We start from the raw sequence: 25,431 nt of genomic DNA on the forward strand, positions 1-25,431 counted from the left end.
AGGATTAATACATTCAGTAGATCATAACATTTACGCAGATATGTTACATGGTATATGTAGCATAAAACACTTTCTAAGCCTATTTCCATAAAGCCTTATGGGAGGTACCGTCACAGGGAGGTTTAGGTTGGATATTAGGAAAAACGTTTTCACTAGGATTGTGGTGAAGCACTGGAATGGGTTACCTAGGGAGGTGGTGGAATCTCCTTCCTTAGAGATTTTTAAGGTCAGATTGGGGATTGGTCCTGCTTTGAGCAGGGGGTTGGACTAGATACCTCCTGAGGTCCCTTCCAACCCTGAGATTCTATGATTCTATGGCAGTGGGGAGCACAGGCCACTGGTTGCATGGAGGTGGGAGACTACCTTTCAGCCGCCCGCGACCCCACCCCAGGACAGGGACTTGGCAGTGAGGCTGCACCCAACCCTGGCATAGTGCAAGGGCCAGGCCTGCCCCAGAAATACCCTGGGGCCCTGCCCCCTGTGCCAGGCACTCCAGGTGTGGGTGAGCAGGCTCAGCCCAGCAGCAGGATCCCAGTGCAGAGGGACTTATTGTGTGGGGAATCCAGGTGAGGGTAGGAGAGTTCTGTGGGGCAATCTGGGTGCAGGTGGCTCAGTGGGAGATCTGGATGCACAGAAGCTCATTGGGGGGTTCTAGGTGCAGGGGCAATGGGACTCTGCAGAGATCCAGGTGAAGGTGTTTGGGGCTCAGTGACGGTGTCTAGGTGCAGAGGAGGTGGGGTTCATCTGGATCCGGGTGCAGGTGGTGGGGGCTCAGTGGGGAGGGTGCCTGGGGGGGCTCATCGGCATGGTACAGATGCAGAGGTGGTGGGGTTTGTCAGGGTGAGGGTTCAATGGGCCTGCTTAACAGGGGAGCCCCAGCTTCTGCCAAGGGGATGCCGCATGCTGGGCTCCAGTTTCCCTCCTGCCCCCACTCCCCCCATCCGCTTCTCTTCTCCATCCCATGCCCTTCCCCACTGCTGCATCTCCTCTCTAGGCTTGGGGGCACGGGGGAACCTCCCCCCAGCATGAGCCGGCAGAGCGGGTTGGGGCCAGGTCACTCCACTTCCTGCCGCCCGGTGAGCGCAGGGTGGGCCTGAACTCACACTCACCGGGCAGCGGGAAGTGGAGTGACCTGGCCTCAGCCTGCTCCGCTTTGCTCCCCTGGCTCCCAGTCTTGGGACTTGTGGGGCACGGGGGAACCGCCACCCAGCACTCACCGATGGTGTGGTTGGGAGCCAGCAGAGCGGAGCAGAGCAGGCTGGGTTGCTCCACTTCCCGCCTCCTGGTGAGGGCAGGGTCGGGTCTGACCCCTGCTGCAGTCAGGGGAAGGGGCAGAGTGTCGCTGGGGCTGGGAAGAGGCAGGGCAGAGGAGGAGCATGGGCAGCTTTCCTGGCTGGCTCAGCCGGCCGGGATCCTTGTGACTCTGGGCCTGGCACCATTATAAACCTAGTACTGTCTCTGCAGGTGGGAGATTAGACCTTATAGCACCAGCTGCTAGCTCTTGTATGCCTGGGCATTGCCATCAGAGCAGGGAGCTAAGGCTGCTGGGCCAGTGACCTACCTGTGCTCTGCCCTGACCTCACTCCAACCAGCTGGAAATGCTGAAGCAGAGACCCACTGAAACCATAGACTATCAGGTTCGGAAGGGACCTCAGATCATCTAGTCCAAACCCCTGCTCAAAGCAGGACCAATCCCCAGACAGATTTTTGCCCCAGATCCCTAAATGGCCTCCTCAAGGATTGAACTCACAACCCTGGGTTTAGCAGGCCACTGCTCAAACCACTGAGCTATCCCTCCCCCCCATCAAGTGAGTCAGGGGGCTGAGCCAGCGAACCCACGGCAGCTGCTCCCGTGACATGTCCTACAGCTACTGAACCACTCATCATGCTGAGGCCTGGGCAGCCAAGCCAGGGAGCACACAGACAGAGGTCTGAGGCTTGGCACAGCCCAGCAATCCAGAGCTGCTGAGCAGGTGAGAGCATGCAGGAGGTCAGGTCACCTCTACTCCCGCCCCTGGCTGGCAGGGAGCTCTGCTCCCCCAGAACTCCTCCTACTCCCTGAAAGCTGCCCTGGCTGGTGGGATGGCCAGGGCAGTTTCTTGGTGGAGTGACCCTGGCAGCTGCTGCTGGCCTGTGGATGGGGGGTGATGGCCTGGAGAAGGAGGAGACCACCTGAAAGCTGTCCAACCATCTGGGCAGGAGATGCATTGGTGTATCAGCACCCAGCTGAGCTAGGGACAGGGTGGCCCCAGAGAAGTCATGGGTCTAGGCAGCTAGCCCCCAAGGCAGCCTCTCCTAACACCAGCCCTGTCTGGGCATGGAGTTGAGCTAAGAGTCTCTCTCAGGTTGCCTTGCCCTGATTTTTCGTGATCATTTTTGATCATGCGTTGACTCCAGGGTTAGCCTGCTGCCCGGAGCCAGGATTTAGTCATTAGCATTGGCAAATGGTCCCGATCTCTAGTGGTTTGCACTGCCTGTTCTTCAGATTTAGGTACTTTGTAAGGCAAATAACCCTAAAATCCTAATAGAATGTCAACAGAAAGTGTCAGGGCTTGAAAACAAACAAACAAACAAACAAACAAACAAACGGATTCCAGATATTGCACAGCTTGCGTATTACATGGGAGGCACGGGATCAATGAAGGAACAGCCAAAGCACAGACACTAAGGGTTTAACCCTCTCACTGCTGCTCCTCGATGGGGAATGAACAATCAGTGGAATGCCGTACAGCAGTTGTGTTCTGACTGGCGCTCACCTGGCTTGATAAGCAACACAGCAGGTTGGGTGCAAGTGGACAGACCTACGATATTCAGGAGCACAGAACCCATGTCATGTGTGGACGGTACCTGGCACAGTGAGCAGTGCACTGTACCAGTGTGTGGGTTCTACCTGGAAGGTACTGGCCACGTGCAGTCCTCTGTACTTTATGTCGAGTTCCTGTGTTCAGAGCAGCAGAAAAATAAGGGAGAAGCCAACATTTATTTTAACTAGATCAAATGACTCACATTTCATTGTGAATGTTATTCCAGGGTGTGTACCCCATCAGTGAGCGTCCTGGAGACACAGCATGGGCAGCAAACAATCCAGGCACGGGCAGCCTGGCTCAGAGCCTAAGTCCATCTAGTCCAGCATCCTGTTTCTCACAGTGTCAGGACTGTGTGCTTTAGAAGAAGGTGCAAATTCCCTGCAGGCGCAGCAGACAATCTTCCCCCACGTTAGGCGTCACTCTGGTCGCTGTTAATTAGAGATTGATCCTGAAGCACCAGCTTTAATAGCTCTGCCAGCATTTGTTGTCATAAATGCAGCAATGCACGATTCCCACACATCGTCCCCCATCAACACACCTCAGCCCTGAGCTGGAGCGGTACAACAGGAGAAGTGAGAGGGGAGTTCAGCCTCTGTGACCGCTGAGCTTTCTGCTGCCTGTTGTGATGGAGTGAGCTGTCTGACCTACAAGCTCATCTCACCCAGTCACCCAGATGGTGGCGGGGGCAGCTCTAGGCATTTTGCCGCCCCAAGCACGGCAGGCAGGCTGCCTCCGGCGGTTTGCCTGTGGAGGGTTCACCGAAGCTGCAGGACCAGAGGACCCTTCACAGGCAAACCGCCGAAGGCAGCCTGCCTGCTGCACTCGCTGCGCCGGCAGAGCGCCCCCATTGGCTTGCCGCCCCAAGCACATGCTTGGCGAGCTGGGGCCTGGAGCTGCCCCTGGATGGTGGATAGCTCAGCTTTTGCTCACTGGTGATCTGCTTGGAATCAAACGGACAGTGGAAAGCTTCCTGTCGCCCAGACCTGGCCCACTGAGCTATCCATCTCCTCCTTACACCACTGAAAGAAAACGAATTTCCACGGCGCCCTCAGCTAGTTCCTAAACAACCCCCCGTGCTCTTGATGGGCTGAGTCGAGGAACTTTGCAGCTACAGCTAAACTCTGACCCTTGGAATTCCATGGTGCTTTTTATAGCTCAGGCTCTTCTGCTTTTGGAAACCAGTTCTTGCTTCCTCTCTTTCTTATGGAGAAGCTGAGCCAATATTCTATGTAAGAGTAAAATCTGCAGCTGGAGGGAAAATTAGCAAGACCTAATGAACCGCATAGCTGGGATGCTGCACATCAAGACGATCGCTAACTAAAGGGCCACAGACTGCTGTCTTCCCTGGGGAAGATCAAGGGCAATATAGGGGAAATAGCAATTCTGAAAGCCTGGTGGAAGAATGATCCTGGATAATGGACTCTAACTATGGTACTTATACGGCCTCTACTCCCTGTGACGAGTTCGACTCACCACTACAGCGCCTCCTGATGGTGGTCCTGGGGATTAGCTCTGTTTGCCAGTGCGCCCTCCTCTGGTGGGATCTGGCTGCCGTCACTTAGAATCATAGACTATTAGGGTTGGAAGAGCCCTCAAGAGGTTATCAAGTCCAATTCCCTGCTCAAAGCAGGACCTACACCAACATCCCAACCAGGCCTTTGCCAAGCCGGGCCTTAAAAACCTCTAAGGAAGGAGATTCCGCCACCTCCCTAGGTAACCCATTCCAGTGCTTCACCACCCTCCTAGTGAAATAGTGTTTCCTAATATCCAACCTAGACCTCCCCCACTGCAACTTGAGACCATTGTTCCTTGTTCTGTCATCTGCCACCACCGAGAACAGCCTAGCTCTATCCTTTTTGGAACCCCCCTTCAGGTAGTTGAAAGCAGCTATCAAATCCCCTCTCACTCTTCTCTTCTGCAGACTAAACAACCTCAGTTCCCTCAGCCTCTCCTCATGAGTCATGTGCCCCAGCCCACTAATCATTTTCGTCACCCTCTGCTGGACTCTCTCCCTTCTGTAGCAGGGGGGACCAAAACTGGACGCAAAATTCCAGGCGTGGCCTCACCAGTACCAAATAGAGAGGAATAATCACTTCCCTCGATCTGCTGGCAATGCTCATACTAATACAGCCCAATATGACATTGGCCTTCTCGGCAACACGGGCACATCACTGACTCATATCCAACTTCTTGTCCACTGTAATCCCCAGGTCCTTTTCTGCAGAACTGCTGCTTAGCCTGTCAGTCCCCAGCCTGTAGCAGTGCATTGGATTCATCCTTCCTAAGTGCAGGATTCTGCACTTGTCCTTGTTGAACCTCATCAGATTTCTTTTGGCCTAATCCTCCAATTTGTCTAGGTCACTCTGGACTCTATCCTACCCTCCAGCGTATCTACCTCTCTCCCTAGCTTAATGTCATCTGTGAACTTGCTGAGGGTGCAATCGATCCCATCATCCAGGTCATTAAAGATGTTGAACAAAACTGTCCCCAGGACCGACTCTTGGGACAGTCCGCTTGATGCTGGCTGCCAACTAGACATCGAGCCATTGATCACTACTCATTGAGCCTGATGATCTAGCCAGCTTTCTATCCACCTTATAGTCCAATCATCCAATCCAATGCCGAAGCAAAAAAAACCTAAAAAACCAGAGTGCCGCCACTGGAGAAAAAAAAAAAGGAATGCTGCCCCTTTAAAAGTACCGCCCAAAGCACATGTTGGATGCTGGTGCCTAGAGTCGGCCCTGCTCACATCACTCCCAGGACCGTGGTGTTTTCTTCATGCTGTGGGCTGTGTCACACTCCGTTTCCCCCACTTGGGCCCACTCACTATGCTGGGTCCCGGTGCAGGGACTCTGAAGGTGGTCCCCATTTGCTGTGTCCCCTCCAATTCCTCTGTAGATCTTCCCCCATACCTTCTCTGCCCTTGTCTCAGGGCCTCAGCCTGCAGATCCCTACAGGGGGCCAGAAACTGCCTTTATCTCCTTGGGTCTCTGCCTGCAGCACTGCTCTGTCCAGGCTACTTGCTGCCCTCCGCCTGCAAGGCAGCCAGTCCACCTCCCTCCTCAAGCTCCAGGGAGTGACTGAAACTTATCTGGGCTCTTCTTATATGGGCCAGCCCAGCCCTGATTGGCTGCCTCTTGCACAGCCTCCCTAGGGCTCTATTAACCCTTGAGATCCCAGTGTGGGGTGGGCACTCCATGACACTCCCATAATACCTGAGTGCCTCAGACTCTTTGCTGTGCTTACCCTTGCGACATCTCTCCACTCTATTCCTGGGGAATTGAGGCCAGAGAGATTAAGTGACTTGTCCCAGGGCACACAGGGAGTCTGGGTGGGGGCATGGATGAGTGTTCACATCACGCTCCCTGTCTGTACCCAGTCCCAGCCGGGGAAGCTAATGACCCAACCAGTGGGCCAAATTCGGTGATTAAGCCTGGTCATGTATCACCTGAGGCACGTTGCACATACACTAAGGAGAAGACAGGGAATTGAATCCAGCTCTCTTAATTATTATCTCTCGATTAATACCCTAACCACTGGGCCACCATCTATTACTACTAGGGAAGCTGACCATAGAGGCTCTTGCAGATCTCAAAGGGGCTGTTTGTCACATGTGTGTGTCTACCTGGGGTTCTCCCTCTGTGTCCATTTGCCCCCAGGTGGGATATTTGCCCCTCTGATCCTTCTAAGGAACCCTCTTTCTTCTAACACAGGAATTCTCCCATAATAGTGCATGTAAAACATAGTAAAAGAACCAAAAAAGGGCCACCGTGGCTAAACAACAAAGTAAAAGAAGCAGTGAGAGGCAAAAAGGGCATCATTTAAAAAGTGGAAGTTAAATGCTATTGAGGAAAATAGAAAGGAGCATGAACTCTGGCAAATTAAGTATAAAAATGTAATTAGGAAGGCCAAAAAAGAATTTGAAGAACAGTTAAGCAAAGACTCAAAAAATACCAGCAAAAATATTTTTTAAGTACACCAGAAGCAGGAAGCCTGCTAAGCAACCAGTGGGGCCACTGGACAATCAAGATGATGCTCAAGGAAGATAAGACAATTGCAGAGAAATCAAATGAATTCTTTGCATCGGTTTGGAACAAACTGATAAATTAAACAGTAATAAGTCACCAGGACCAGATGGTATTCACCCAAGAGTTCTGAAGGAACTCAGATGTGAAATTGCAGAACTACTAACTGTGATATGTAATCTATCATTTAAATCAGCTTCTGTATCAGATGACTGGAGGATAGCTAATGTGACACCAACTTTTAAAAGAGCTCCAGAGGTGATCCCAGCAAATATAGGCCAGTAAGCCAAACTTCAGTATTGGGCAAACTGGTCGAAACTATAATAAAGAAAAGAATGATCAGACACAGAGATGAACATGATTTGTTGGGGGAAAAGTCAACATGTTTTTTGTAAAGGGAAATCATATCTCACCAATGAGGGGGTCAACAAGTATGTGGACAAGGGTGATCCAGTGGATATAGTGTACTTAGATTTTCAGAAAGCCTTTGACATAAGCAAAGTAAGCTGTCATGGGATAAGAGGGAAGGTGCTCTGATGGATCAGTAACTGGTTAAAAGACAGGAAACAAAGGGTAGGAATAAATGGTCAATTTTCAGAATGGAGAGAGGTAAATAGTGGCATCTCCCAGGGGTCTGTACTGGGCCCAGTCCTATTCAATATATTCATAAGGATCCGGAAAAAAGGGGTGAACAGTGAGATGGCAAAATTTGCAGATGATTCAAAACTTCTCAAGATAGTTAAGTCCAAAGCAGGCTGCAAAGAGTTACAAAGGGATCTCACAAAACTTAATTCACTGAAAACATCCACTCAATGTGCTGCGGCAGTCAAAAAAAGCAAACAGAATGTTGGGAATCATTAAGAAAGGGATAGATAACAAGACAGAAAATATCATATTGCCTTTATGTAAATCCATGGCATGCTCACGTCTTGAATACTATGTGCAGGTCTGGTTACCCCAACTCAAAAAAGATGTATTGGAATTGGAAAAGGTACAGAAAAGGGCAACAAACATGATCAGGGATATGGAACAGCTTCTGCATGAGGAGAGATTAACAAGACTGGGACTTTTCAGCTTGGAAAAGATGACTAAGGGGCAAGGTGACCAGATGTCCTGTTTTTAAAGGGACAGTCCCGTTTTTTGGGACTTTTTCTTATAAAGGCACCTATTACCCATCACCACGTCCCGTTTTTTCACAGTTGCTATCTGGTAACCCTACTAAGGGGGGTGGGGGATATGATAGAGGTCTGTAAAATCATGACTGGCGTAGAGAAATTAAATAAGGAAGTGTTTGTAGCGCCCCTCTCCACATGGTTACTTCCTTTAATGCCAATCCGCTTACAGGTTTTGATGGACAGGTCTGGGTTCTTTTGGATCCCACCACCCACCCATCAGGGTGTATCTTTATTTTTTTCTATGAAATTATTTGGTGGTGCCTCCACCCCCCTTGCTCCTTCCTGGCAGGGTCACCAGGGCAGCTTGGGCAGAAAATTCTAACTACAGAGGAATCCCCACTTACTTGCCAGATAATTGGAGACTTCCAAGAAATAACACAAACACATAAAAATATATTCAACACAATAATTATATTAAACAGGAGACAAATACAACATAACAGGGTGAAACACTATTTTTAGGATCACCAGTGCCCACACTGAAAATACCTGTGACTTGATGTATCAAATTTAAACTTAGTGTCCCATTGGTACACGTACTTTTCTGGGGCCCTTGATGACCTGTAACCACAAAATCCTTCCCTGCAGTGGTTTAGCAGTGTGGCTGACTGGGTTCAGCACAGCTCAAAGGATTCACAAGTGGGAGGAGGTGGTAAATCCCTCCACAGGTGTAATAAGCAGCAGGTTATAAAATCCTCAAACCCTCGCTCCCTGGCTTGAGGACACAGTTCAGGGAGTAGGGGGTCCCCAAAACAAATTCTCTGACTAACTAACTAAAAGCTGGTGCACTCACGAACTCTGTGAACGATCCTCAGGTTTGAAGATGATGTGGGACTCCTCAGTCACTGCAGAGGGGCTGCTGTCTGCTGGCAGGGATCCTCCTTATGCAGGAGTCAGGCTGCATCGGTCCCAGGATTTCCGCTCACCACAAAGGGGTGCAGGGCTCAAGGTGTAGGTTATACAACTACCCTAACATCCAAACTGTAGCCTCCTAGCCCAGCCTCCAGTCATACACTCAGCAGGCAGCAGCCCTGGACTAGCAGGAGGTGTTAGTACCGTTATACAAGACACTGGTGAGACCTCTCTGGAATACTGTGTGCAGTTCTGGTCTCCCATGATGAAGAAGGATGAATTCAAACTGGAACAGGTTCAGAGACGGGCTACTAGGATGATCCGAGTGTAAGAAGAGTCAGGATAAGCTCTACCCTGACATCTGGTGGAAAGAATTTCAGAGAGTGTATTTGCATAGGCACGCCTACCCTATCCCAGACTGCTGAGCTGTGGGACTGCTTGGTGACAAATGACTCACCCTCAGTTGGGTGGTACTTGCTAGACAAGGGACATGGGTTCCAAAACCCAGTGAGGAGAGAGAGAGAGAGAGGTTGGGGACAGGTGTCTGTGCATGGTGGTGCAGTCTCCTTGTGGAGCTAGAAGCACCAGTTCCACCCCCTCCTCTCTCCACTGTGGAATGTCAGAGTTGATTTTTTTATTCCCTCAAGAATCTAAATACAGGTTACTGAGCTGAGTTCACTTTGGGCTAATGGTGCACTAGCACTGGGGCTCCCCTACTAAGAGCTGAGATCACTAAAGAGCTGAAATTATTGAGCTGAGAGCACTGAGTACTGTGCTAACTAGTGGGGGAGCCTGAAGATATACTGTGGAACAGAGCGGCTGGCGGAGTGAAGCAGTTGCGGGGATGGCTGGAGCGGATCACGGGACAGCTGGTGGCAGCGGAGCCCACAGAGTGAGCGGAGCCGAGCAGTTTGCAGGGAGAACTGGAGCAGCTCGTGGAGCAGAGCAGCTGCTGGAGCGCAGCAGTTTCTGAGGACGGCTGGAGGAGCAGAGTGGAGCGGCTGGTGAAGCAGAGCAGTTCGTGGAGAAGGCGGAAGCAGAACCCACGGAGAGGCAGGGCAGTTGGCCCCGGACCACGTAAGGCTCCCCATTCTACCCAGGCTGAGGGGAGGGACCTCTACTGATAAACTCTCGAACTCTGGGGTGGCATTGACCAGAGACTTTTGGGTTGTTGGACTTTGGGGTGATTGGACTTAAAACCCTAAGGGGAAAAAGGACAGTGCCAGATGTATTTGGAGGTGGGTTTTTGTTTATGGTTTGTGTTATAACCCTGTTTGTGGTGTTTCTCCAACGGGATGTCACATTGATTCCTTTCTTTATTAAAAGGATTTTGCTACACTCAGACGCCGTGCTTGCGAGAGGGGAAGTATTGCCTCCTAGAGGCGCCCAGGGGAGTGTGATATGTGAGTGTCCCAGGTCACTGGGTGGGGGCTCGAGCTGGTTATGCATTGTGTTACTGAAACGGAACCCCTGGATACTGAACCCGGCCCTTGTGCTGCCAACTCAGAGGGGCAGAAGGGTTACACGAGGAATGATAAAACCTGTCTTATGAAAGAAGACTCAAAGAGCTTGGTTTGTTTAGCCTAACCAAAAGAAGGATGAGGAGGGATCTGATGGCTCCTTATAAATATATCAGAGGGATTAATAGTAGGGAGGGAGAGGAATTATTTAAGCTTAGTACCAATGTGGACACAAGAACAAATGGATATAAACTGGACACTAGGAAGTTTAGACTTGAAATTAGATGAAGGTTTCTAACCATTAGACAAGTGAAGTTCTGGAACAGCCTTCTAAGGGGAGTAGCGGGGGCAAAAGACATATCTGGCTTTAAGACTAAGCTTGATAAGTTTATGGAGGGGATGGTATGATGGGATAGCCTAATTCTGGCAATTGATCAAAGATCAAAGTTCAATTGCCAAATTTTCAGCAGGTAAGTATGCCCAGTGGTCTGTGATGGGATGTTAGATGGGGTGGGATCTGAGTTACTACAGAGAATTCTTTCCTGGGTGCTGGCTGGTGCATCTTGCCAACATGCTCAGGATTTAGCTGATCGCCATATTTGGGGTCAGGAAGGAATTTTCCTCCAGGGCAGATTGGCAGAGGCCCTGGAGGTTTTTCGCCTTCCTCTGCAGCGTGGGGCACGGGGCACTTGCTGGAGGATTCTCTGCAGCTTGAGGTCTTCAAACCACAATTTGACGACTTCAATAACTCAGACATAGGTTGGGAGTTTGTTATAGAAGTGGATGGGTGAGATTCTGTGGCCTGCATTGTGCAGGAGGTCAGACTAGATGATCATAATGGTCCCTTCTGACCTTAAAGTCTATGAGTCTATGAGAATAGTCTCACCTAAGGAGCTGGAGGCAAACCCAGCCTGGCTGGGGAACTTTCCCAGCAAACGCTACCAACTGGGTATCATCAGTGGGGAAGGAAAACCCAGCTGGGGGATCTGCTGTCAGGTCCCTAGAGGCCCGTTCTCAGGGGGAACCTGCCTGCAGGCCTGGGACTCACCAGCTCCCCACACACCCAGTCCTGCCTTTGCCCTGGTTTACTCCAGTCTCTCCAAAATGGCTTCTCCCCTTTCCTGAACTCCCTGGGAGGGCATCTCACTCCCTATTGGTTGCTGGGCAGACTCTGAGTTTGCCTTGGCTCCCCCTCCCTGAGCTGTCAGCAGACAGAGCCCCAGGAATCTAGGTCATCTCTTGGGGGTTACATGTTATTTACCCCTTCTCATAACACAAGAACTAGGGGTCACCAAATGAAATTATGGTGGGGCAGGTCTCTGGCCTGTGCTACAAACAGAGCCGGCTCCAGCTTTTTTGCCACACCAAGCGGCAAAGTGGAAAAAAAAAAAAAAAAGGCGCGATCGGTGGCAGCTCTACCGTGCCGCTTCATTCTTTGACGGCGGGTCCTTCCCTCCGAGAAGGACGGAAGGACCCGCTGCCAAATTGCTGCCAAAGACCCAGACCCCTTTCCATTGGCCTCCCAAAGCACCTGCTTCCTTCGCTGGTGCCTGGAGCCGGCCCTGGCTACGCAGGAGGTCAGATTAGATGATCATAATGGGCCCTTCTGGTCTTGGAATCTCTGAATCTAAGTTACTTAGCTGCTACCACCATTAGCCATAACTTGCCTGGCCAGGATGGAAGCTGCTCCCAGTTCCCAGCTGATGCTGTGGTCTGGGTTATATTTTTCTGCCAGCCCCCAGATCTGCGCACGCCAAGCCCATGTGGGTCAGGAACCTGGGTCTATGGGAGGTCTGTTGGGAGTGGCAGTGAAAAGAGCACAGTGTGGCCAGCGCAGCTTTGAAGGTTATATGTGAAGCGACGGCCACATATTCCAGCCTGTGGCATGGCGCTGGGTGTCTCTGGGCTGGGCATGAGCGACACCAGCCTCACTGGTGCTGCCTGAAGAGTTTGTCTTAAAAGAACATTGTTTTCAAAGGTGATGTCTCTAAAGAACCTGCCAGTTACATAAAGCCACAGCTAACTCCAGCCCACCCACCCTGGGTACACCCACCTCCCGGCACACCCATGTCCCCCACCTCCCTCTGAAACCAGCCATGCCTTTACCCCTTTCACCCCATGTCACATCCACCTCCCTTTGCAGTCACCCCTGCCAGCACTTAGACACCCCAACACACCCCTCATCTCCACCCACTTCCATTTGTAACCACTCAGACTTGACCTTGTACCCAGCCCCTCCTCACTCCCCACCCAACACACCCTGTACTCCCCGGTACACCCACGACTCCCACCCATAGCTCCAGCACCAGCTGTCCTCATTTCCCAGCCCCTGCCCCTCACTCACCTGGAGCTGCACATGCCCTCCTTGTGTCCCATAGAAAAGCTGCCAGGGTGCTGGGGTCCGGTCCCGCCCCAGCACTCTGCAGGATTTGCCCCAGGCCAGGATCGCTCCCAATCACAGCTGGACCCGGTCACACCGAGATCAGTTTATAAATTCCATTTTTATTTGGATTGAACATAAAAAAAAAAAGAAACCCAAATTGACACTGGTCTGATGCTACATCCAGGCTGTAGGGGCGTGAGTGTGTGTGGTGGTCAGGGATAGACATGGGGAGAGAGCACACAGAGGTGACATGGGACGAGAGGGCTGTGTCAGGAAGGCAGTTTAGAAGCGGCTTTCCAGATAAGACACAGAGGGGCTGAGAGCTGAGGCAGCCCCCTCTCAAAGAGGGGAGGTGATGTGATCAAGGACAGACTATGGCCAGCTACATTCTGCAATCGATGACTATCTTTGGGGCCCAGAGGGTTACTGGGCTAATAACCCAGCTGTTATACAGCACTTTTCATCAGGGAAGCAGCATTATCTCCATTTTACAGCTGGGGAAACTGAGGTACAGAGACTTACCTAAGGTCACTCAGTAGGCCACTGACATAGCTGGGAACAGAACCCAGGTCCCAGTCCACTGGTCTGTCCACTAGGCCACACTGGAAGATGTGGGCAACTGGGCATAGTCTGTAGGACAGTCCCAGAGGGGGCTGAACAGGTCAAAAGCAGATGAGTCACACACAGTGTGAGCTCCCTTGGCGAACCCGGATGCCCCTTTCTGATAGGGAGCTTTATTCATGCCCTGGCATGAGCAGCTAGGGAATGTCTCACATGTGGATTTTCTGATGGCAACGGGACCCAAGCTGCAGTACAGACTGAGTGTAAAACCTGACGATTCCTGCAGCCTGTCTTTGCCAATGCCCCCACACTCAGGGCCATATACAACAGGCTCCCTAATGACAACAGCAGCATAGCTGAGGTGAAAAGTGTGTGGTTTCTGGGACGTGTGGAGATGGTTATGGGGAGACGGTACTACAGCTAGTGGTGGAATCCAGCCCTTGCTATTGAGGTCCATGCAATGCCCGAATCTCAAATAGAAAATCTCAGTGAGTGTGTATTGCTTACGGGATGATTTGGTTTATCATAAATATAGAGATATAGAATATATTATATATCTGATAGGACTCTAATCTCCGGTTATAAAAGCACACGCTTTTGCATCACTCAGAATGGTGCGGGGGGGGACTCCATGCACGGTACATGCACTTTTGTTTTAATCTAAATGTTCCACAAACAGCCATGCGAGTCCAGGTGACCTCTCTTGCCCCGAGGCGAGTGGGAGCCGCCCCAGGGGAACCCATGCTCTCAGCAGACACGATGGCCCCATCTCCTGGAAGGGTGCTCCCAGCGGAGGAGTTGAAGGGCGGATGTGGGTGAGGAGTTGGTGGGTGTGCACAGGACACGTTCCATGGAAGAATAGTTTGTTTTTTTCCTCCCCCCTTTGTGTATATATTCTATAATATATATATATATATATATATTTATATATGTCTGTCTGTCTTTGTTCTTCTGGTAAGCAGTCTGTCTGTCTGGGTTACTTCATCCCGCTCCTCAGCACCTGATTGGCGGCGATCAGCATGACGCTGATGATGAAAGCGATGGCGAAGGCGCAGATGAGGCTCTTCCGGACACACGTCTGTCGGATTTGCTGGTTCGAGCAGGCTGCGGGGGAAGGGAGGGAGAGAGAGGAAGGGGAGATGCAGGTTAGTTTGGTGTCTTCTGTCACCCGCCTAGTCCCAGGCTCATCTAAGAGATTCACCCACACCCTTCACACACAGAGACTTCAGACAGCCTTCTGCTTCCTTCCATTTGCTGTCCCTGCTTGCAGTCCTTCCTGCTAGGAAGTTCCTGGCATCTCCTACCTGGGATGCTGCAGGCGCGAGACTCACTGTGCAGCTCCCTCCAAGATGCCAGGTGGCTTTGCTGCAAAGCCCTGGCATGGTGCTTTGCCACTTGCCATGCAGAGCGGCAGCTGGGCCGCAATGCACCCAAGTGACCTCCTCCTGCATTAAAATTCCAAGCAGCCCAGAGCCAGAGTAGAACAGTCACTTTCTTAATTAAAATTTAAAAAAAAGGAGTAATAGGGCTCAGTCTCTCTGGCTGGCGCAGTCCCTGGCTCCTTGGGGAGAGGCATCGGGCAGCGTGTCAGCGCCTTTCCTCACCCAGAAGGCCTGTGATGTTGGGTACTCGCAAAAGTCACCATGTTCTAGATGTACAACGATCCCAATGGTCTCTGCAGTGGCTGAGCATAGAGACTGTACTGCTTTTACTGAATCATAGCCTTTGTGGGGCAGCAACATCCACAGTCCATGTGCGTATAGAACACAGTGACTTCTACGGCCAGGTGGATGTGGAACAAGGTGATTTCTACCAACCACATGTGCATGGAACATGGTGATCTCCAGTGTATTTGGACGCTGTATGGAAATATTTGTGACCTCTGTGGTGTACATGTGACTAGACAGGGTGACATGTCTGAAACATGGAGTATACATGGGTAGAAGGTGGTGACCTCCATGAGATGTGTATGGAGTACGGGGAGCTCAGAAGTGTACATGCCCAGAATGTAATGACTTGACATTCTCTTGGGTGGGCTGGGGAATAGGGTGTGGACAGGGGAGCCACATATTAATCAGCCATATTTGTTGGCCTCATATTGAGAGCAGTAGCCAATCAGTGCAGAGTGATTTACTGCAGCTAATCAGAGCAGATGTATTTGCATAATTGTAATATATCTACTCAAGAAAGTACAAAGCCCTATGCTGTGATTGTCTAACAATGCTCTGATTGTCAGCCAGTCAGAACACTGGGATTTGCATACTGTACCATAACTGATAAATAACTCTATAGTCATACAACTCAGAACTCCTCAGCCAATCAGAGTGCAGGGAATCCCCTAATGAGAGAGGAGTGTACAGTTAGAAATCAGGAAGTGCACTTTGATTCCCTTAGGCAATTAGGGATAAGACCTTACCTTACCCATTATCAAAATGCAGCCATCTCTGGGGTGGAACAGGCCAGCTGTCCTTCTAGACATTAGGTTCTGCCATGGCCCCTCTTATTTGTCTCCTCTCTAAACTAAACAGCCCGAGATCCTTTCAATCTCTCCTTGTATGGGATTTCCTCCAGGGGTGCAATAATTTTTGTCATTCCCTGTGCTGACAGGCTGTATACCTCATCCTGGCTCTGAAAGGGGGAATGTGAGCCTGGGGGAGCAATTAACTTGCCTGGCTGCACCTGGAGGGTGGGCCAGGCCTTATTAAGGGTGAAGCCTAGGTGGGGAAGGAGCTGGGTGATGACTATAAAGACAGGAAGCTGGCAGCAGCAGGGGGGCCTGCAGGGAAAGAGGGAAAGGAACTTGGCAATCTAGGACCAGAGATTGGTGAGACTGTGGGGAAGAAGGATGGCTCCTGCAGGCTGATGAAGAAGCCTGGGAGAACCTGGAAGACACAGATCAGGAGCAAGCCCTTGTGGCCAGCCCTGACCCAAAGGCAGGCACTGGACCTCTAGGGAGAAGCCCTAGATGGTGCTCAGTGTTACAAAGAGCCCAGACAGGTGCTGGGGGAGAGGCTTATAGCAGCAAGGAGACCAGGGAGGCAGTGGAAGGTGTTTGAAGAGGGTATTGTGGGGCCACTTGATGTTGCTATTTAAAAGGCAAACAGCCTTCCAGGAGTCTGGGGCTAGACAGACCCCTGGAAAATATTGCATGTTAAGAGTTTTAAAGAAGTAAAATTTGGGTTCTGTTAGTATTTTGCTGTGATTTCTATAAAGGATGAAAACAGCTCTGCTGCTGTTGCTCTGCTTAGCATGGGTTTACCTGGGACCTATCTCTGCCTTCCTGGCAACAATTTGGGATCCCTTGAAGAGCGTTGTGGGAGGGCAAATATCCCCTCTGCTTTGGCGGTGCCAGTCCTGGTCCAGAGGGCGGATGTGAAATGGCCACTCAGACTGCATAAAACCTGCCTCTAGCTCAGAGTGCTGGGCAAAGCCAAGGACTCCAAGGACCCTCACCCACACATGGCCTGACCGTCTCATGCTCCTGGGTTTCCCCCTGAACTGAGAGGGGGGAACCGGGCCGGGGGGAGAGGGACACAGCCCAGTGTCCCATGGTGAATGGGAAGACCCGTATTCGCTCGCGATGCATCACAACAAGCCCACTGAGCTGCTCCCTGCTTCTCCAGACAACTCTGTAGGGGCAAGGTGGCTGATGTGGGCAGGTGACAGGGGAACAGGGACTGCAAGTATGGCTTGTTCCTTACCGTGGTCTGGCTGCAGGGCTGGCCCACAACATTTTGGCACCTGAGGCGGGGAGCTCAAATGATGCCCCCATGTCCCCTTGCTTGGGACAAAACTCTGAAAGGTCTCAATTCTGCCTTCTTCCTGTTCTACCCCTCTCATCGTACTGCTTTGCTACCCACCCCAAAAAAGGAGAACTAACAACTTAAAATGCCTTGTTCAAAAATTTTAAGTAACCCTTAACTTTCAAACGCCTGAACAGCAAATGTAACTTTTCTTGTCTGCATAGTAAACACTGGCATTTTTCTCTGTTTGAATAATCAAAGTGATGCTTTCCGTGCCTTCTTGGCAGGGCTGCCCAGAGGAGGGGGCAAGTGGGGAAATTTGCCCTAGGCCCCACAGGGGCCCCCACGAGAGTTTTTCAGGGCCCCTGGAGCGGGGTCCTTCACTTGCTCCAGGGGCCCCGGAAAACTCTTGCAGGGCCTGAGCCCCCAGAACTTCTTCCGTTCCGGGTCTTCAGTGGCTGGGGGTCCTTCTGCCCCGGGGCGGAAGGACTCCCTGCCGCTGAACTACTGCCGAAGCAAGACCTGCCGCCGAAGTGCCTGGTCTTCGGCGGTAATTCGGCGGTGGGTCTTCAGGGCACTTTGGTGGCGGATCCCAGAGCAGAAGGACCTCCTGCTGCCAAATCACCGCCGTAGCAGGGGCCCCCTGCTGCTGAAGATCCCAGGCCCCCCGAATCCTCTGGGCAGCCCTGATTCTTGGTTGCAAAGATTTGAACTGCTTCTTGAAGGTCCTCAGTCTGGGTCAGCTCATGCTCTCCTGAGATGGTTGCAAGGCCGACCAGCCTCTCCTGTGTCATTGTGGAGCGTAGATGTGTTTTTATTAACTTCAGCTTGGAGAAGCTGCGTTCTCCACTGTCAACTGTTACAGGATGGGTTAGAAGTATGTGCAGAGCAACAAAAGCATTTGGAAAGAGGGTGGCTGTCTTATTTGTGCACATATATTCCAGAACAGCCTTTGGATTGATCCTGCTGGAATGTATCTTGGAAGGGCTTTCAGTTCATCACCTAAATCACTCGCATCAATATCGTGCACTTCATCATGTGTCAACACTGTCTCTGGTGCCCTGCATTGCTGGTGTAGGTCGTCTTCAGGTATAGTGAGGAGTTTTGGAATATCCTACAACATCTCAAATATACTGCTGTGTTCCTTCAGTTTCATGAAACGTTCTTCAACTGACTGTATTACACAGTCTAGCACCTGGTTAAAGAATTCAACTTTGAATTGTTGTTTGGGGTCTCTTATGGGATTATCCCATGCCTTGTAATCAAAATATCATCATCTTTGGTGACTCTTGTATTCTTGAATGGGTGGGAAAATAGCTTAAATGTGAAGTTCCTCTGCCAACTTCTGTGCGCTTTTCAGAACATTTTGAAATCCCTCGTCTGACTGGTTAGAATGTAGGTATGATTTTGCTTTGTCCAGTTGTTTCATTGCTCCAGATATATCAAGGTTAACACCTTGGAGTCTCTTGCTTACAACATTTATTTCAAACACTATGTCAGGCCACAACACTAAGCCACACAGAAATTTGAAGTTATGTAAGTTTTTGGTTATTCCATTTCCCTCTGCCACTGTTCTCCCATAAACAGTTCCTGTCATAGCATTATCCTCCATACTGGCAACTATGGCATCATCTATCTTCCCAATTTGGTGTTTGATAGGCTTTATCACTTCCACTCAACTTTCCCATCGTGTGGCACTCAGTGGTTTCAGTGTCAGAGAGGATGTTTCCAGATGTTGCTTCAAAATTTGCCATCGATGAGCTGGTGCAGAGAAAAATACAGAGATGCTTCAAATTCAGGGCCAGCTCCAGGCCCCAGCGCGCCAAGCGCGTGCTTGAGGTGGCATTCCACGGGGGGGCGCTCTGCCGGTTGCCAGGAGGGCGGCAGGCGGCTCCGGTGGACCTCCTGCAGGCGTCCCTGCAGAGGGTCCGCTGGTCCTGGGGCTCCAGGGCCGGCGCTTCCATTTAGGCGACCTAGGCTGTCGCCTAAGGCACCAGGATTTGGAGGGGCGGCATTTTGCCACTCTTGGCGGCAATTTGGTGGAGGGGGGTCCTTCCGCGCTCTGGGTCTTCGGCGGCAATTCTGTGGCAGGTCCTTCACTCACTCCGGGACCTGCCACTGAAGTGCCCCGAAGACCGAGAGCGCGGAAGGACCCCCCCGCCGCAGAATTGCCGACGACGACCGGGAGAGCGGAAGGACCCCTGCCTAGGGCGCCAAAAACCCTGGCGCCACTCCTGCGAGGCTCCAGTGGAGCATACGCAGGCACACCTGTGGGAGGTCCACCGGAGCCATGGGACCAGCGGATACTCCACAGGGATGCCTGTGGGAGGTCCACCGGAGCTGCAGGACCAGCGGATCCTCCACAGGGACGCCTGTGGGAGGTCCACCGGAGCTGCAGGACCAGCGGATCCTGCGCAGGGACGCCTGCGGGAGGTCCACCGGAGCCACGGGACCGGCGAGCGGCAGAGCGCCCCCCACGGCGTGCCGCCGTGCTTGGGGCAGCGAAATGGCTAGAGCTGGCCCTGTTCAAACTACATTAAAAAGTTTGGCAACCTCAGTAGAAGCTGATGCTGCATCGCTGACCACCAAGTTCAACGAATGAGAACTGCATGGGACAAAAAAAGCTTGAGAGTTTAACCACTCACATCCTCACAGGGGCCGGAAGGGTCACCGTGAACATTTGTGTCTATGTATCTCAGGAGAGCTCCTTCCTGCTTAGATAGAAAAGCTTCCTTTATTTGCTTTCTTTTTCTGAATGCTGCCCCAGAGGGGCGTTTTCTTCTTTCATTCATGACTGCTGTTCTGTGCCAGCTATAGTGGCTCTCAACCAGGGCCGGCTCCAGGCCCCAGCGCGCCAAGCGTGTGCTTGGGGCGGCATGCCGCGGGGGGCGCTCTGCCGGTTGTCGGGAGGGCGGCAGGCAGCTCTGGTGGACCTCCCGCAGGCGTGCCTGTGGAGGGTCCGCTGGTCCCGCGGCTCCGGTGGAGCATCTGCAGGCACGCCTGCGGGAGGTCCACCGGAGCCGCGGGACTGGCGAGCGGCAGAGCGCCCCCTGCGGCGTGCCACCATGCTTGGGGCGGCGAAATGGCTAGAGCCGGCCCTGTTCTCAACACTCAGTTGAAGGGGACAAATAAGCAGGCTGGTAGCAGGGCCTGAGTGAGGGAAGATATCAGCGTCTTAAGGGCCTAACTGGCTCCTACTACTTCAGTTGACTGCCTGTTCCCCTCAAGTGGGTTCAGGGACGCAGCAGGAACCAGGAAGCTGGCTGAGAAGCTGGTGTGAATCAGTGCAGGCTCCTGGGGGTGCTAGACAGGTACATAAGAGGCTCCTCCTCCTCTCTCTCCCTGCAGCTCCTGCTGCTTTCTGTTATTCCCTCTCACCTTTTCTCCTGCCTGCCTGTTATGTCTCTTGTGCCCTCCTTCCTCCAGCACAGCACTCCACCATCTCTGTGCACCAGCAGCAGACACAATTTTCTACACTTTGGGTCCTAGTGGCTCCCCCACAGTCTGGAACCTGAGGCGGCTGCATCATTTCCCCTCATGGTAAGGCCAGCCCTGTCTGGCTGCTCCAGGCAGCAGCAGAGATGGACAGCAAGTCCCTGGATGCTGACTGTAAGGTCCTTGGGGCAGTGTCTGTACGGAGCCTAGCACCGTGGGGCTTGGGCCATGCTCCTAGGCGCTATGGTAGCAATAGTGAGTGACAGTGCTGGGGAAGGGTCACTTACGCTCCACGTCGACGGGGCACTCCTCGGCGTTGCCCATGTGGCTTTCCTCTTCCGTCATGATGATGTTCTCAATGTCCTTCATGGACAGGTGTTCGCAGAAGGTGTCATAGAGCAACCGCTTCAGCTCATCCACCGTCAGCTTCTGCATGTCGCACTGTGGGAAGGGGAAGCAGCACACAGATCCCTCAGGGGGGGATTGCAAGAACCGCCCCATGTTCACGTGATCTCCCTTCCAGCTGTGTGTCATGGGGACCAGAGCCTGGCACGGCTGTCATTGATCAGTCACCACCGCACATCTCTGGTCACGCAGGGAACACAGCCGCAGCACAGCAGCTGCTGATCTCACATGGGGCACAGGCCTGGCACCGTGGTCCCCGACACCTGGCCGTCATGCAGTATGTATGGTGTCATGTGACCTAACCATTGAGGGCAGGGACACATTGACCCCTGTGCTGGCAGTAGGGAGGAAGGGGAGCCAGGGGAGGCCCACGGTGTGATTGACAAGCATGATGGCAATATCACAGATAGGCAGCTGCCCTGCCAGAGTGATGGCTGGAGCAAAGACTAGACTGTTGTGCCCTACAGTGCACCCCACCAGTAGCGTAGCTAGTGGGATGCATCAGAAGCAGCTGCTTCTCCTCCCCACATTTTTAAAAACGCGGCACCTCACCGGCTCCACTCTGAACGGCCTGCCCGGCTTCTGCCCCACCCCTGCTGATCAGCTGTGTCTCCCAGCAGGAAGGAGATAGCTGATCGCGGGGCAGAAGCGGCGCCTGCCGGCCAGCGCTGCCAGCAACACGGCCGAAGGAGCCATGGGGTGGGCGACTGCGGCAGGCTGGCGCGGACGCAGCTCGCTCGGACCGCGCCTGGCAGGGCTCGCTGTCTTCTTCCCCCACCCCCCAAGAGGTAGGGCCAGCGCTGAGCTGGGCTGGTGCTGCATGTGGCGAGCCCCTCCCAGACTCTCCCGGTCTCGGGGGCAGCTCCAGCCCCCCCTGCACAGAGAGCCCTGGGGACTCCACCCCACTCCTATCCCCGGTAACCCCTCCCCAAGCTCCATACCCTGTGTACCCCTCCCATGTACCCCATGCCCCTGCCTTTCCCTCCCCTTCACCTCCCCTCATACCTCTGTCCTCTGCCAGCCTCCCTGTACAGCCATGGGGGGGGCGGCGTGGCCGGGGGGGGGCGCAGCATGGCCCCAGTGTGGCCCAAGGAGCCAGCCAAGGAGGGGAGGGGGCGCGAAATGGCTGGAGGAGCCGGGGGGCGTGGCCAGAGGTGGAGCCAAGTGGGGGTGCCTTTTTTATGTTTGCCTGCTCCCCCTCCTGTTAAAACCTGGCTACGCCACTGCACCCCACCAGCCCCTAGTCACACTGACACCAGGAGCTCTTTGCTCTTATAGGGCTGGACTCAGTAGGGTGACCACATGTCCCAATTTTATAGGGAAAGTCCCGATTTTTGGGTCTTTTTCTTATATAGGCTCCTATTACCCCCACCCCCCGTTCCGATTTTTCACACTTGCTGTCTGGTCACTATAGGAGTCAGGGGCCCTGAGTCCAGTTTTCCCATCAGGGCCCTGACTGTCTCCTTTTTAGGAGTTGAAGCAGAAACAGGAAACCACCCCCAACCAGGAAAATGAAACTAAGCCCTGCCCTGAGTTCTGCCGTGTGAGCGTGCACCAGGTGTGGTGTGTCCAAGGAGGGCTGATGAGCCACCCAGAGGAGAGGCTCCTGGAGATGCTAAAGATGGGTGAATTGGGCTCCTGGGGAGCAGTGCAAATCAGAAAGAGGCCAGGCTGTATCCTGCTGTAACCCCACTGAGACCAACAGGGCTGGGCCAAAGGTAGGGTTGATCCAGAGGCAGCTGCTTGTGTCAAAACAAAGCTAAATCACATTAAAGAAGATGCTCCCCTAAGGTGTTTCTCTTGTGAGCAAGGGAGGAGTGGGCATGAGGCAGGCCCATAGCTTGCTCCTTCACTTCTCTGGTGTACAGAAAGTAGACCTGGCTTTCCAGAAAGGAGGTGTGGTCAAGGCCAACTCCCTCCCACCCCCAGAATCCCTTCCAAGAAACTTTCAAGTGGGGTTTTCAGCAGACACAGGTGCTGGGGTGGGTGGGTGAGTGAGGGCTCACTGCTGGAGGGGTGGGACGGTGTATGGTAAGGGTGGGCTCATTGATGGGGGCGTGTGGTGGAGGGAGGAGGTCAGTGCTCTTTGCGGGGGGCTCTCTGGCTGGGCTTGTGGCAATTGTCATTGGGGCACAAGGCAGCGGTGTGTCCGTGCTGCACCACAGGCAGGGTAGGAGCAGTGGGGTCAGCACAGGTTCCCTGGGGAGTCACATGAGCATTCCTTGGGCACGTCAGTTGTTACCTCTCCTGCCTCCAGCTGCGTTCCCTATATCTGCTCCTTCCCCCCTCAGGCTGTCTGCTTACATGATTGCACTGACCCCATCAGCTGCCCCTTGGTGCTATTTGGAATAAAGAAGGTCCACGTTGGAGCCTGCTGTGGCTGGTACAGGCAGTGGCTGTTTGCTGGGGACCTGGTAAATGAGGAACTCTCATGGATGCTGTCCTACCACAGCCTCTTCTCTGTATGATGCATCTGCCCGCCCCCCACCCAACCCCGAACACTGGCTGCTCCTTCCATGGTAGAGCCCCAGGGGTTTTGGGGGAGAACTGGGATCAGTCTACTTCTTGGCCTGGAGTAACTTTGGGATATGCTCTCCCTCTATGTCCATGACTCCCCTACCCCAGGTTTGGGGATCTCAAGAAGAGGCGTCAGGGCGAAGGAAGGGCATGGAGAGGGCCACAGATGAGGCACCAGTTACCTTCCAGAAGACAGTGTCGAAGTCTGTGCCATGGAACTTCTTGGGGATCCCCGAGGTGGAGAGCTTGGGCCCCAGTAATGTCACAAACTCCTCAAAATCCACTTGCCCATCCCCTGGGAAAGAAAGAGGCACGAGTTACCTCCCCTGGGTGCAGGTGGGACGCTCACTGGAGCTTTGTCTTCTCTCCCCCTTTGGTGCCCTGTGTATACATTTTCCAGCCAAACCAAAACTGATTTCAGCCCAAACTGGAACATTGTTTTTATTTAAAAGTCAAATTTCCTTCTGAGAACATCGACAAAATGATTTCCCCATGTTGTCAAACTGGGGTGGGGGAGAAGGGGTCCCCTGTTTTCTGACCCATGCTAATGGTTTGCCCTGGGGGGTGGCAATCACAGACCACCTGGGATTGCTGATCCAGGGGCTCCATCTCTGGCATGGGGATGTGCCCAGTATGATTTGCTGGAGGTGGGGTGGGGGGAGTCCTGCCCATTCCTCAGGCCTCGCCGGAGAGATCCACCCCTCCGTCCCCTTAGCTCTGCCTCTTCCCATCAACCACTAGCAGGGGGCACCAGCACTAGAGGGCCTGTGGAAAGACGGGAACGGGCCAAATCCCTCCCTAGCCTCCCCTCCCCTACCACAAGACCTATGGGACCCAACAGCTATGGAAGAAGAACTGAAAAGGAGAGAGACAGTGGGTGGTAAAGGGAGATTGAGACAAAAGAAACTTGCAAGAGAATCAGGTGTGGGGGCAGGGCAGACTGGTCCTGGACAGAAAGAGATGCTGGGTACGTGGAAACAAGGGCCTGATTTGCGTTGCCCAACACCTGGAACTGTGCAAAGGGGCATGAAATGCTCCAGGTTAGATTGAGTAGCTTTTCCCACCGACTCTGTGCTGGTGTCAGTGAGAATCAGGCCCAGAGCTGGGAGCAGTGGAGATGGGGACTTGCAGAAAGGCAGCAGAGCATACGAAATAGGAAAGAAAATAGGCTGAACTTGGATGAGAGAGTGAGGAGCTCAGGGTTCAAGAGCCAACAAGCACTCTGTGGGGGCAGCCGGGGGGGCTGTGAGGCAGGAGCCCAGCTGGAGACAGGGACAGTGAGATTCGTATGGGTGAGAGGTTCGCACAGTTTGAACAGAAAGGTTCATTTTCAGTGAAAAACTGGCACTTTCCCCAAAATGACTCGTTTTTTCAAGAAAAATCAATCACACTGTCAAAATATTATTTGTGTTGTGGTAGCGCCTTAGAGCCCCGGCCCTGGCCTGGCGCTTGTTGCGCTAGGCATTGTATACACCCAGAGCTTACAATCTGATGTAAATTTTCCACGATTTATTTTCAAAAAAGCTCTTGCCCTTCCCTCCTCCTTGATAGTTTGGGTTGAAATGTTTTCCCAAAGGTTAATTTTTTGATAACCATTTCTGTGGTGTTTTCAATATTCATTTTTAAATAAGTAAATGCAAAATTTTGACTAGATGAAAAATGGGTCAGTTTTGAACCCTTCAGTCAGCTTTGAAGTTCTGACAGGGGCGGAGCTCTGCCCAGTGGCTTTTTTGCCCCGTCCCATCCCCCTGGCTCAAAGGACGTGTGTGTGGTAAAGCTCGGTTGCACAGTTCACACAGCAGGGTTGGCTGCTTGTGCCAAACCCAGATTTCCAAATGCAGCCCTGTTAACGGGCCAGATACAGTCTCTGGGCTGGTGCTGGGGAATCCCCCACTGATCACAGCACAGAGCAGCCATGCTGTGTGGGGACACCATTGCATAGCAATATCTGTGGCAGCTGGGAGGGCGGGCGACAGGGGGACAGAGGCAGGGATAGTGTGAGCCACATGGGCACTATGGATTAAGCCATCGGCACCAAGAGAGGGACCTGGCCAGTCAGTGTGAGCAT

The 25,431-nt window shown here is 52.6% G+C and overlaps 1 protein-coding gene across 1 annotated transcript in view; it reads right to left on the reverse strand.

Moving 5' to 3' along the window:
- Positions 1-12,874: 12,874 nt before the first annotated feature.
- The window catches only part of CABP7 (calcium binding protein 7), a 91,348-nt gene continuing 78,791 nt past the window's right edge, over positions 12,875-25,431 (reverse strand). The window contains exons 3-5 of the mRNA XM_050923875.1: positions 23,546-23,658; positions 20,729-20,882; positions 12,875-14,367 (exon numbers count right to left, since the gene is read on the reverse strand). Coding sequence (XP_050779832.1) covers positions 14,240-14,367; positions 20,729-20,882; positions 23,546-23,658 — 395 coding nt within the window. The 3' untranslated portion in view covers positions 12,875-14,239. The remainder of the gene's footprint in view (positions 14,368-20,728; positions 20,883-23,545; positions 23,659-25,431) is intronic.

Source organism: Gopherus flavomarginatus, chromosome 15, assembly GCF_025201925.1.
Source record: "Gopherus flavomarginatus isolate rGopFla2 chromosome 15, rGopFla2.mat.asm, whole genome shotgun sequence".
NCBI classification, from domain to species: Eukaryota; Metazoa; Chordata; order Testudines; family Testudinidae; genus Gopherus; species Gopherus flavomarginatus.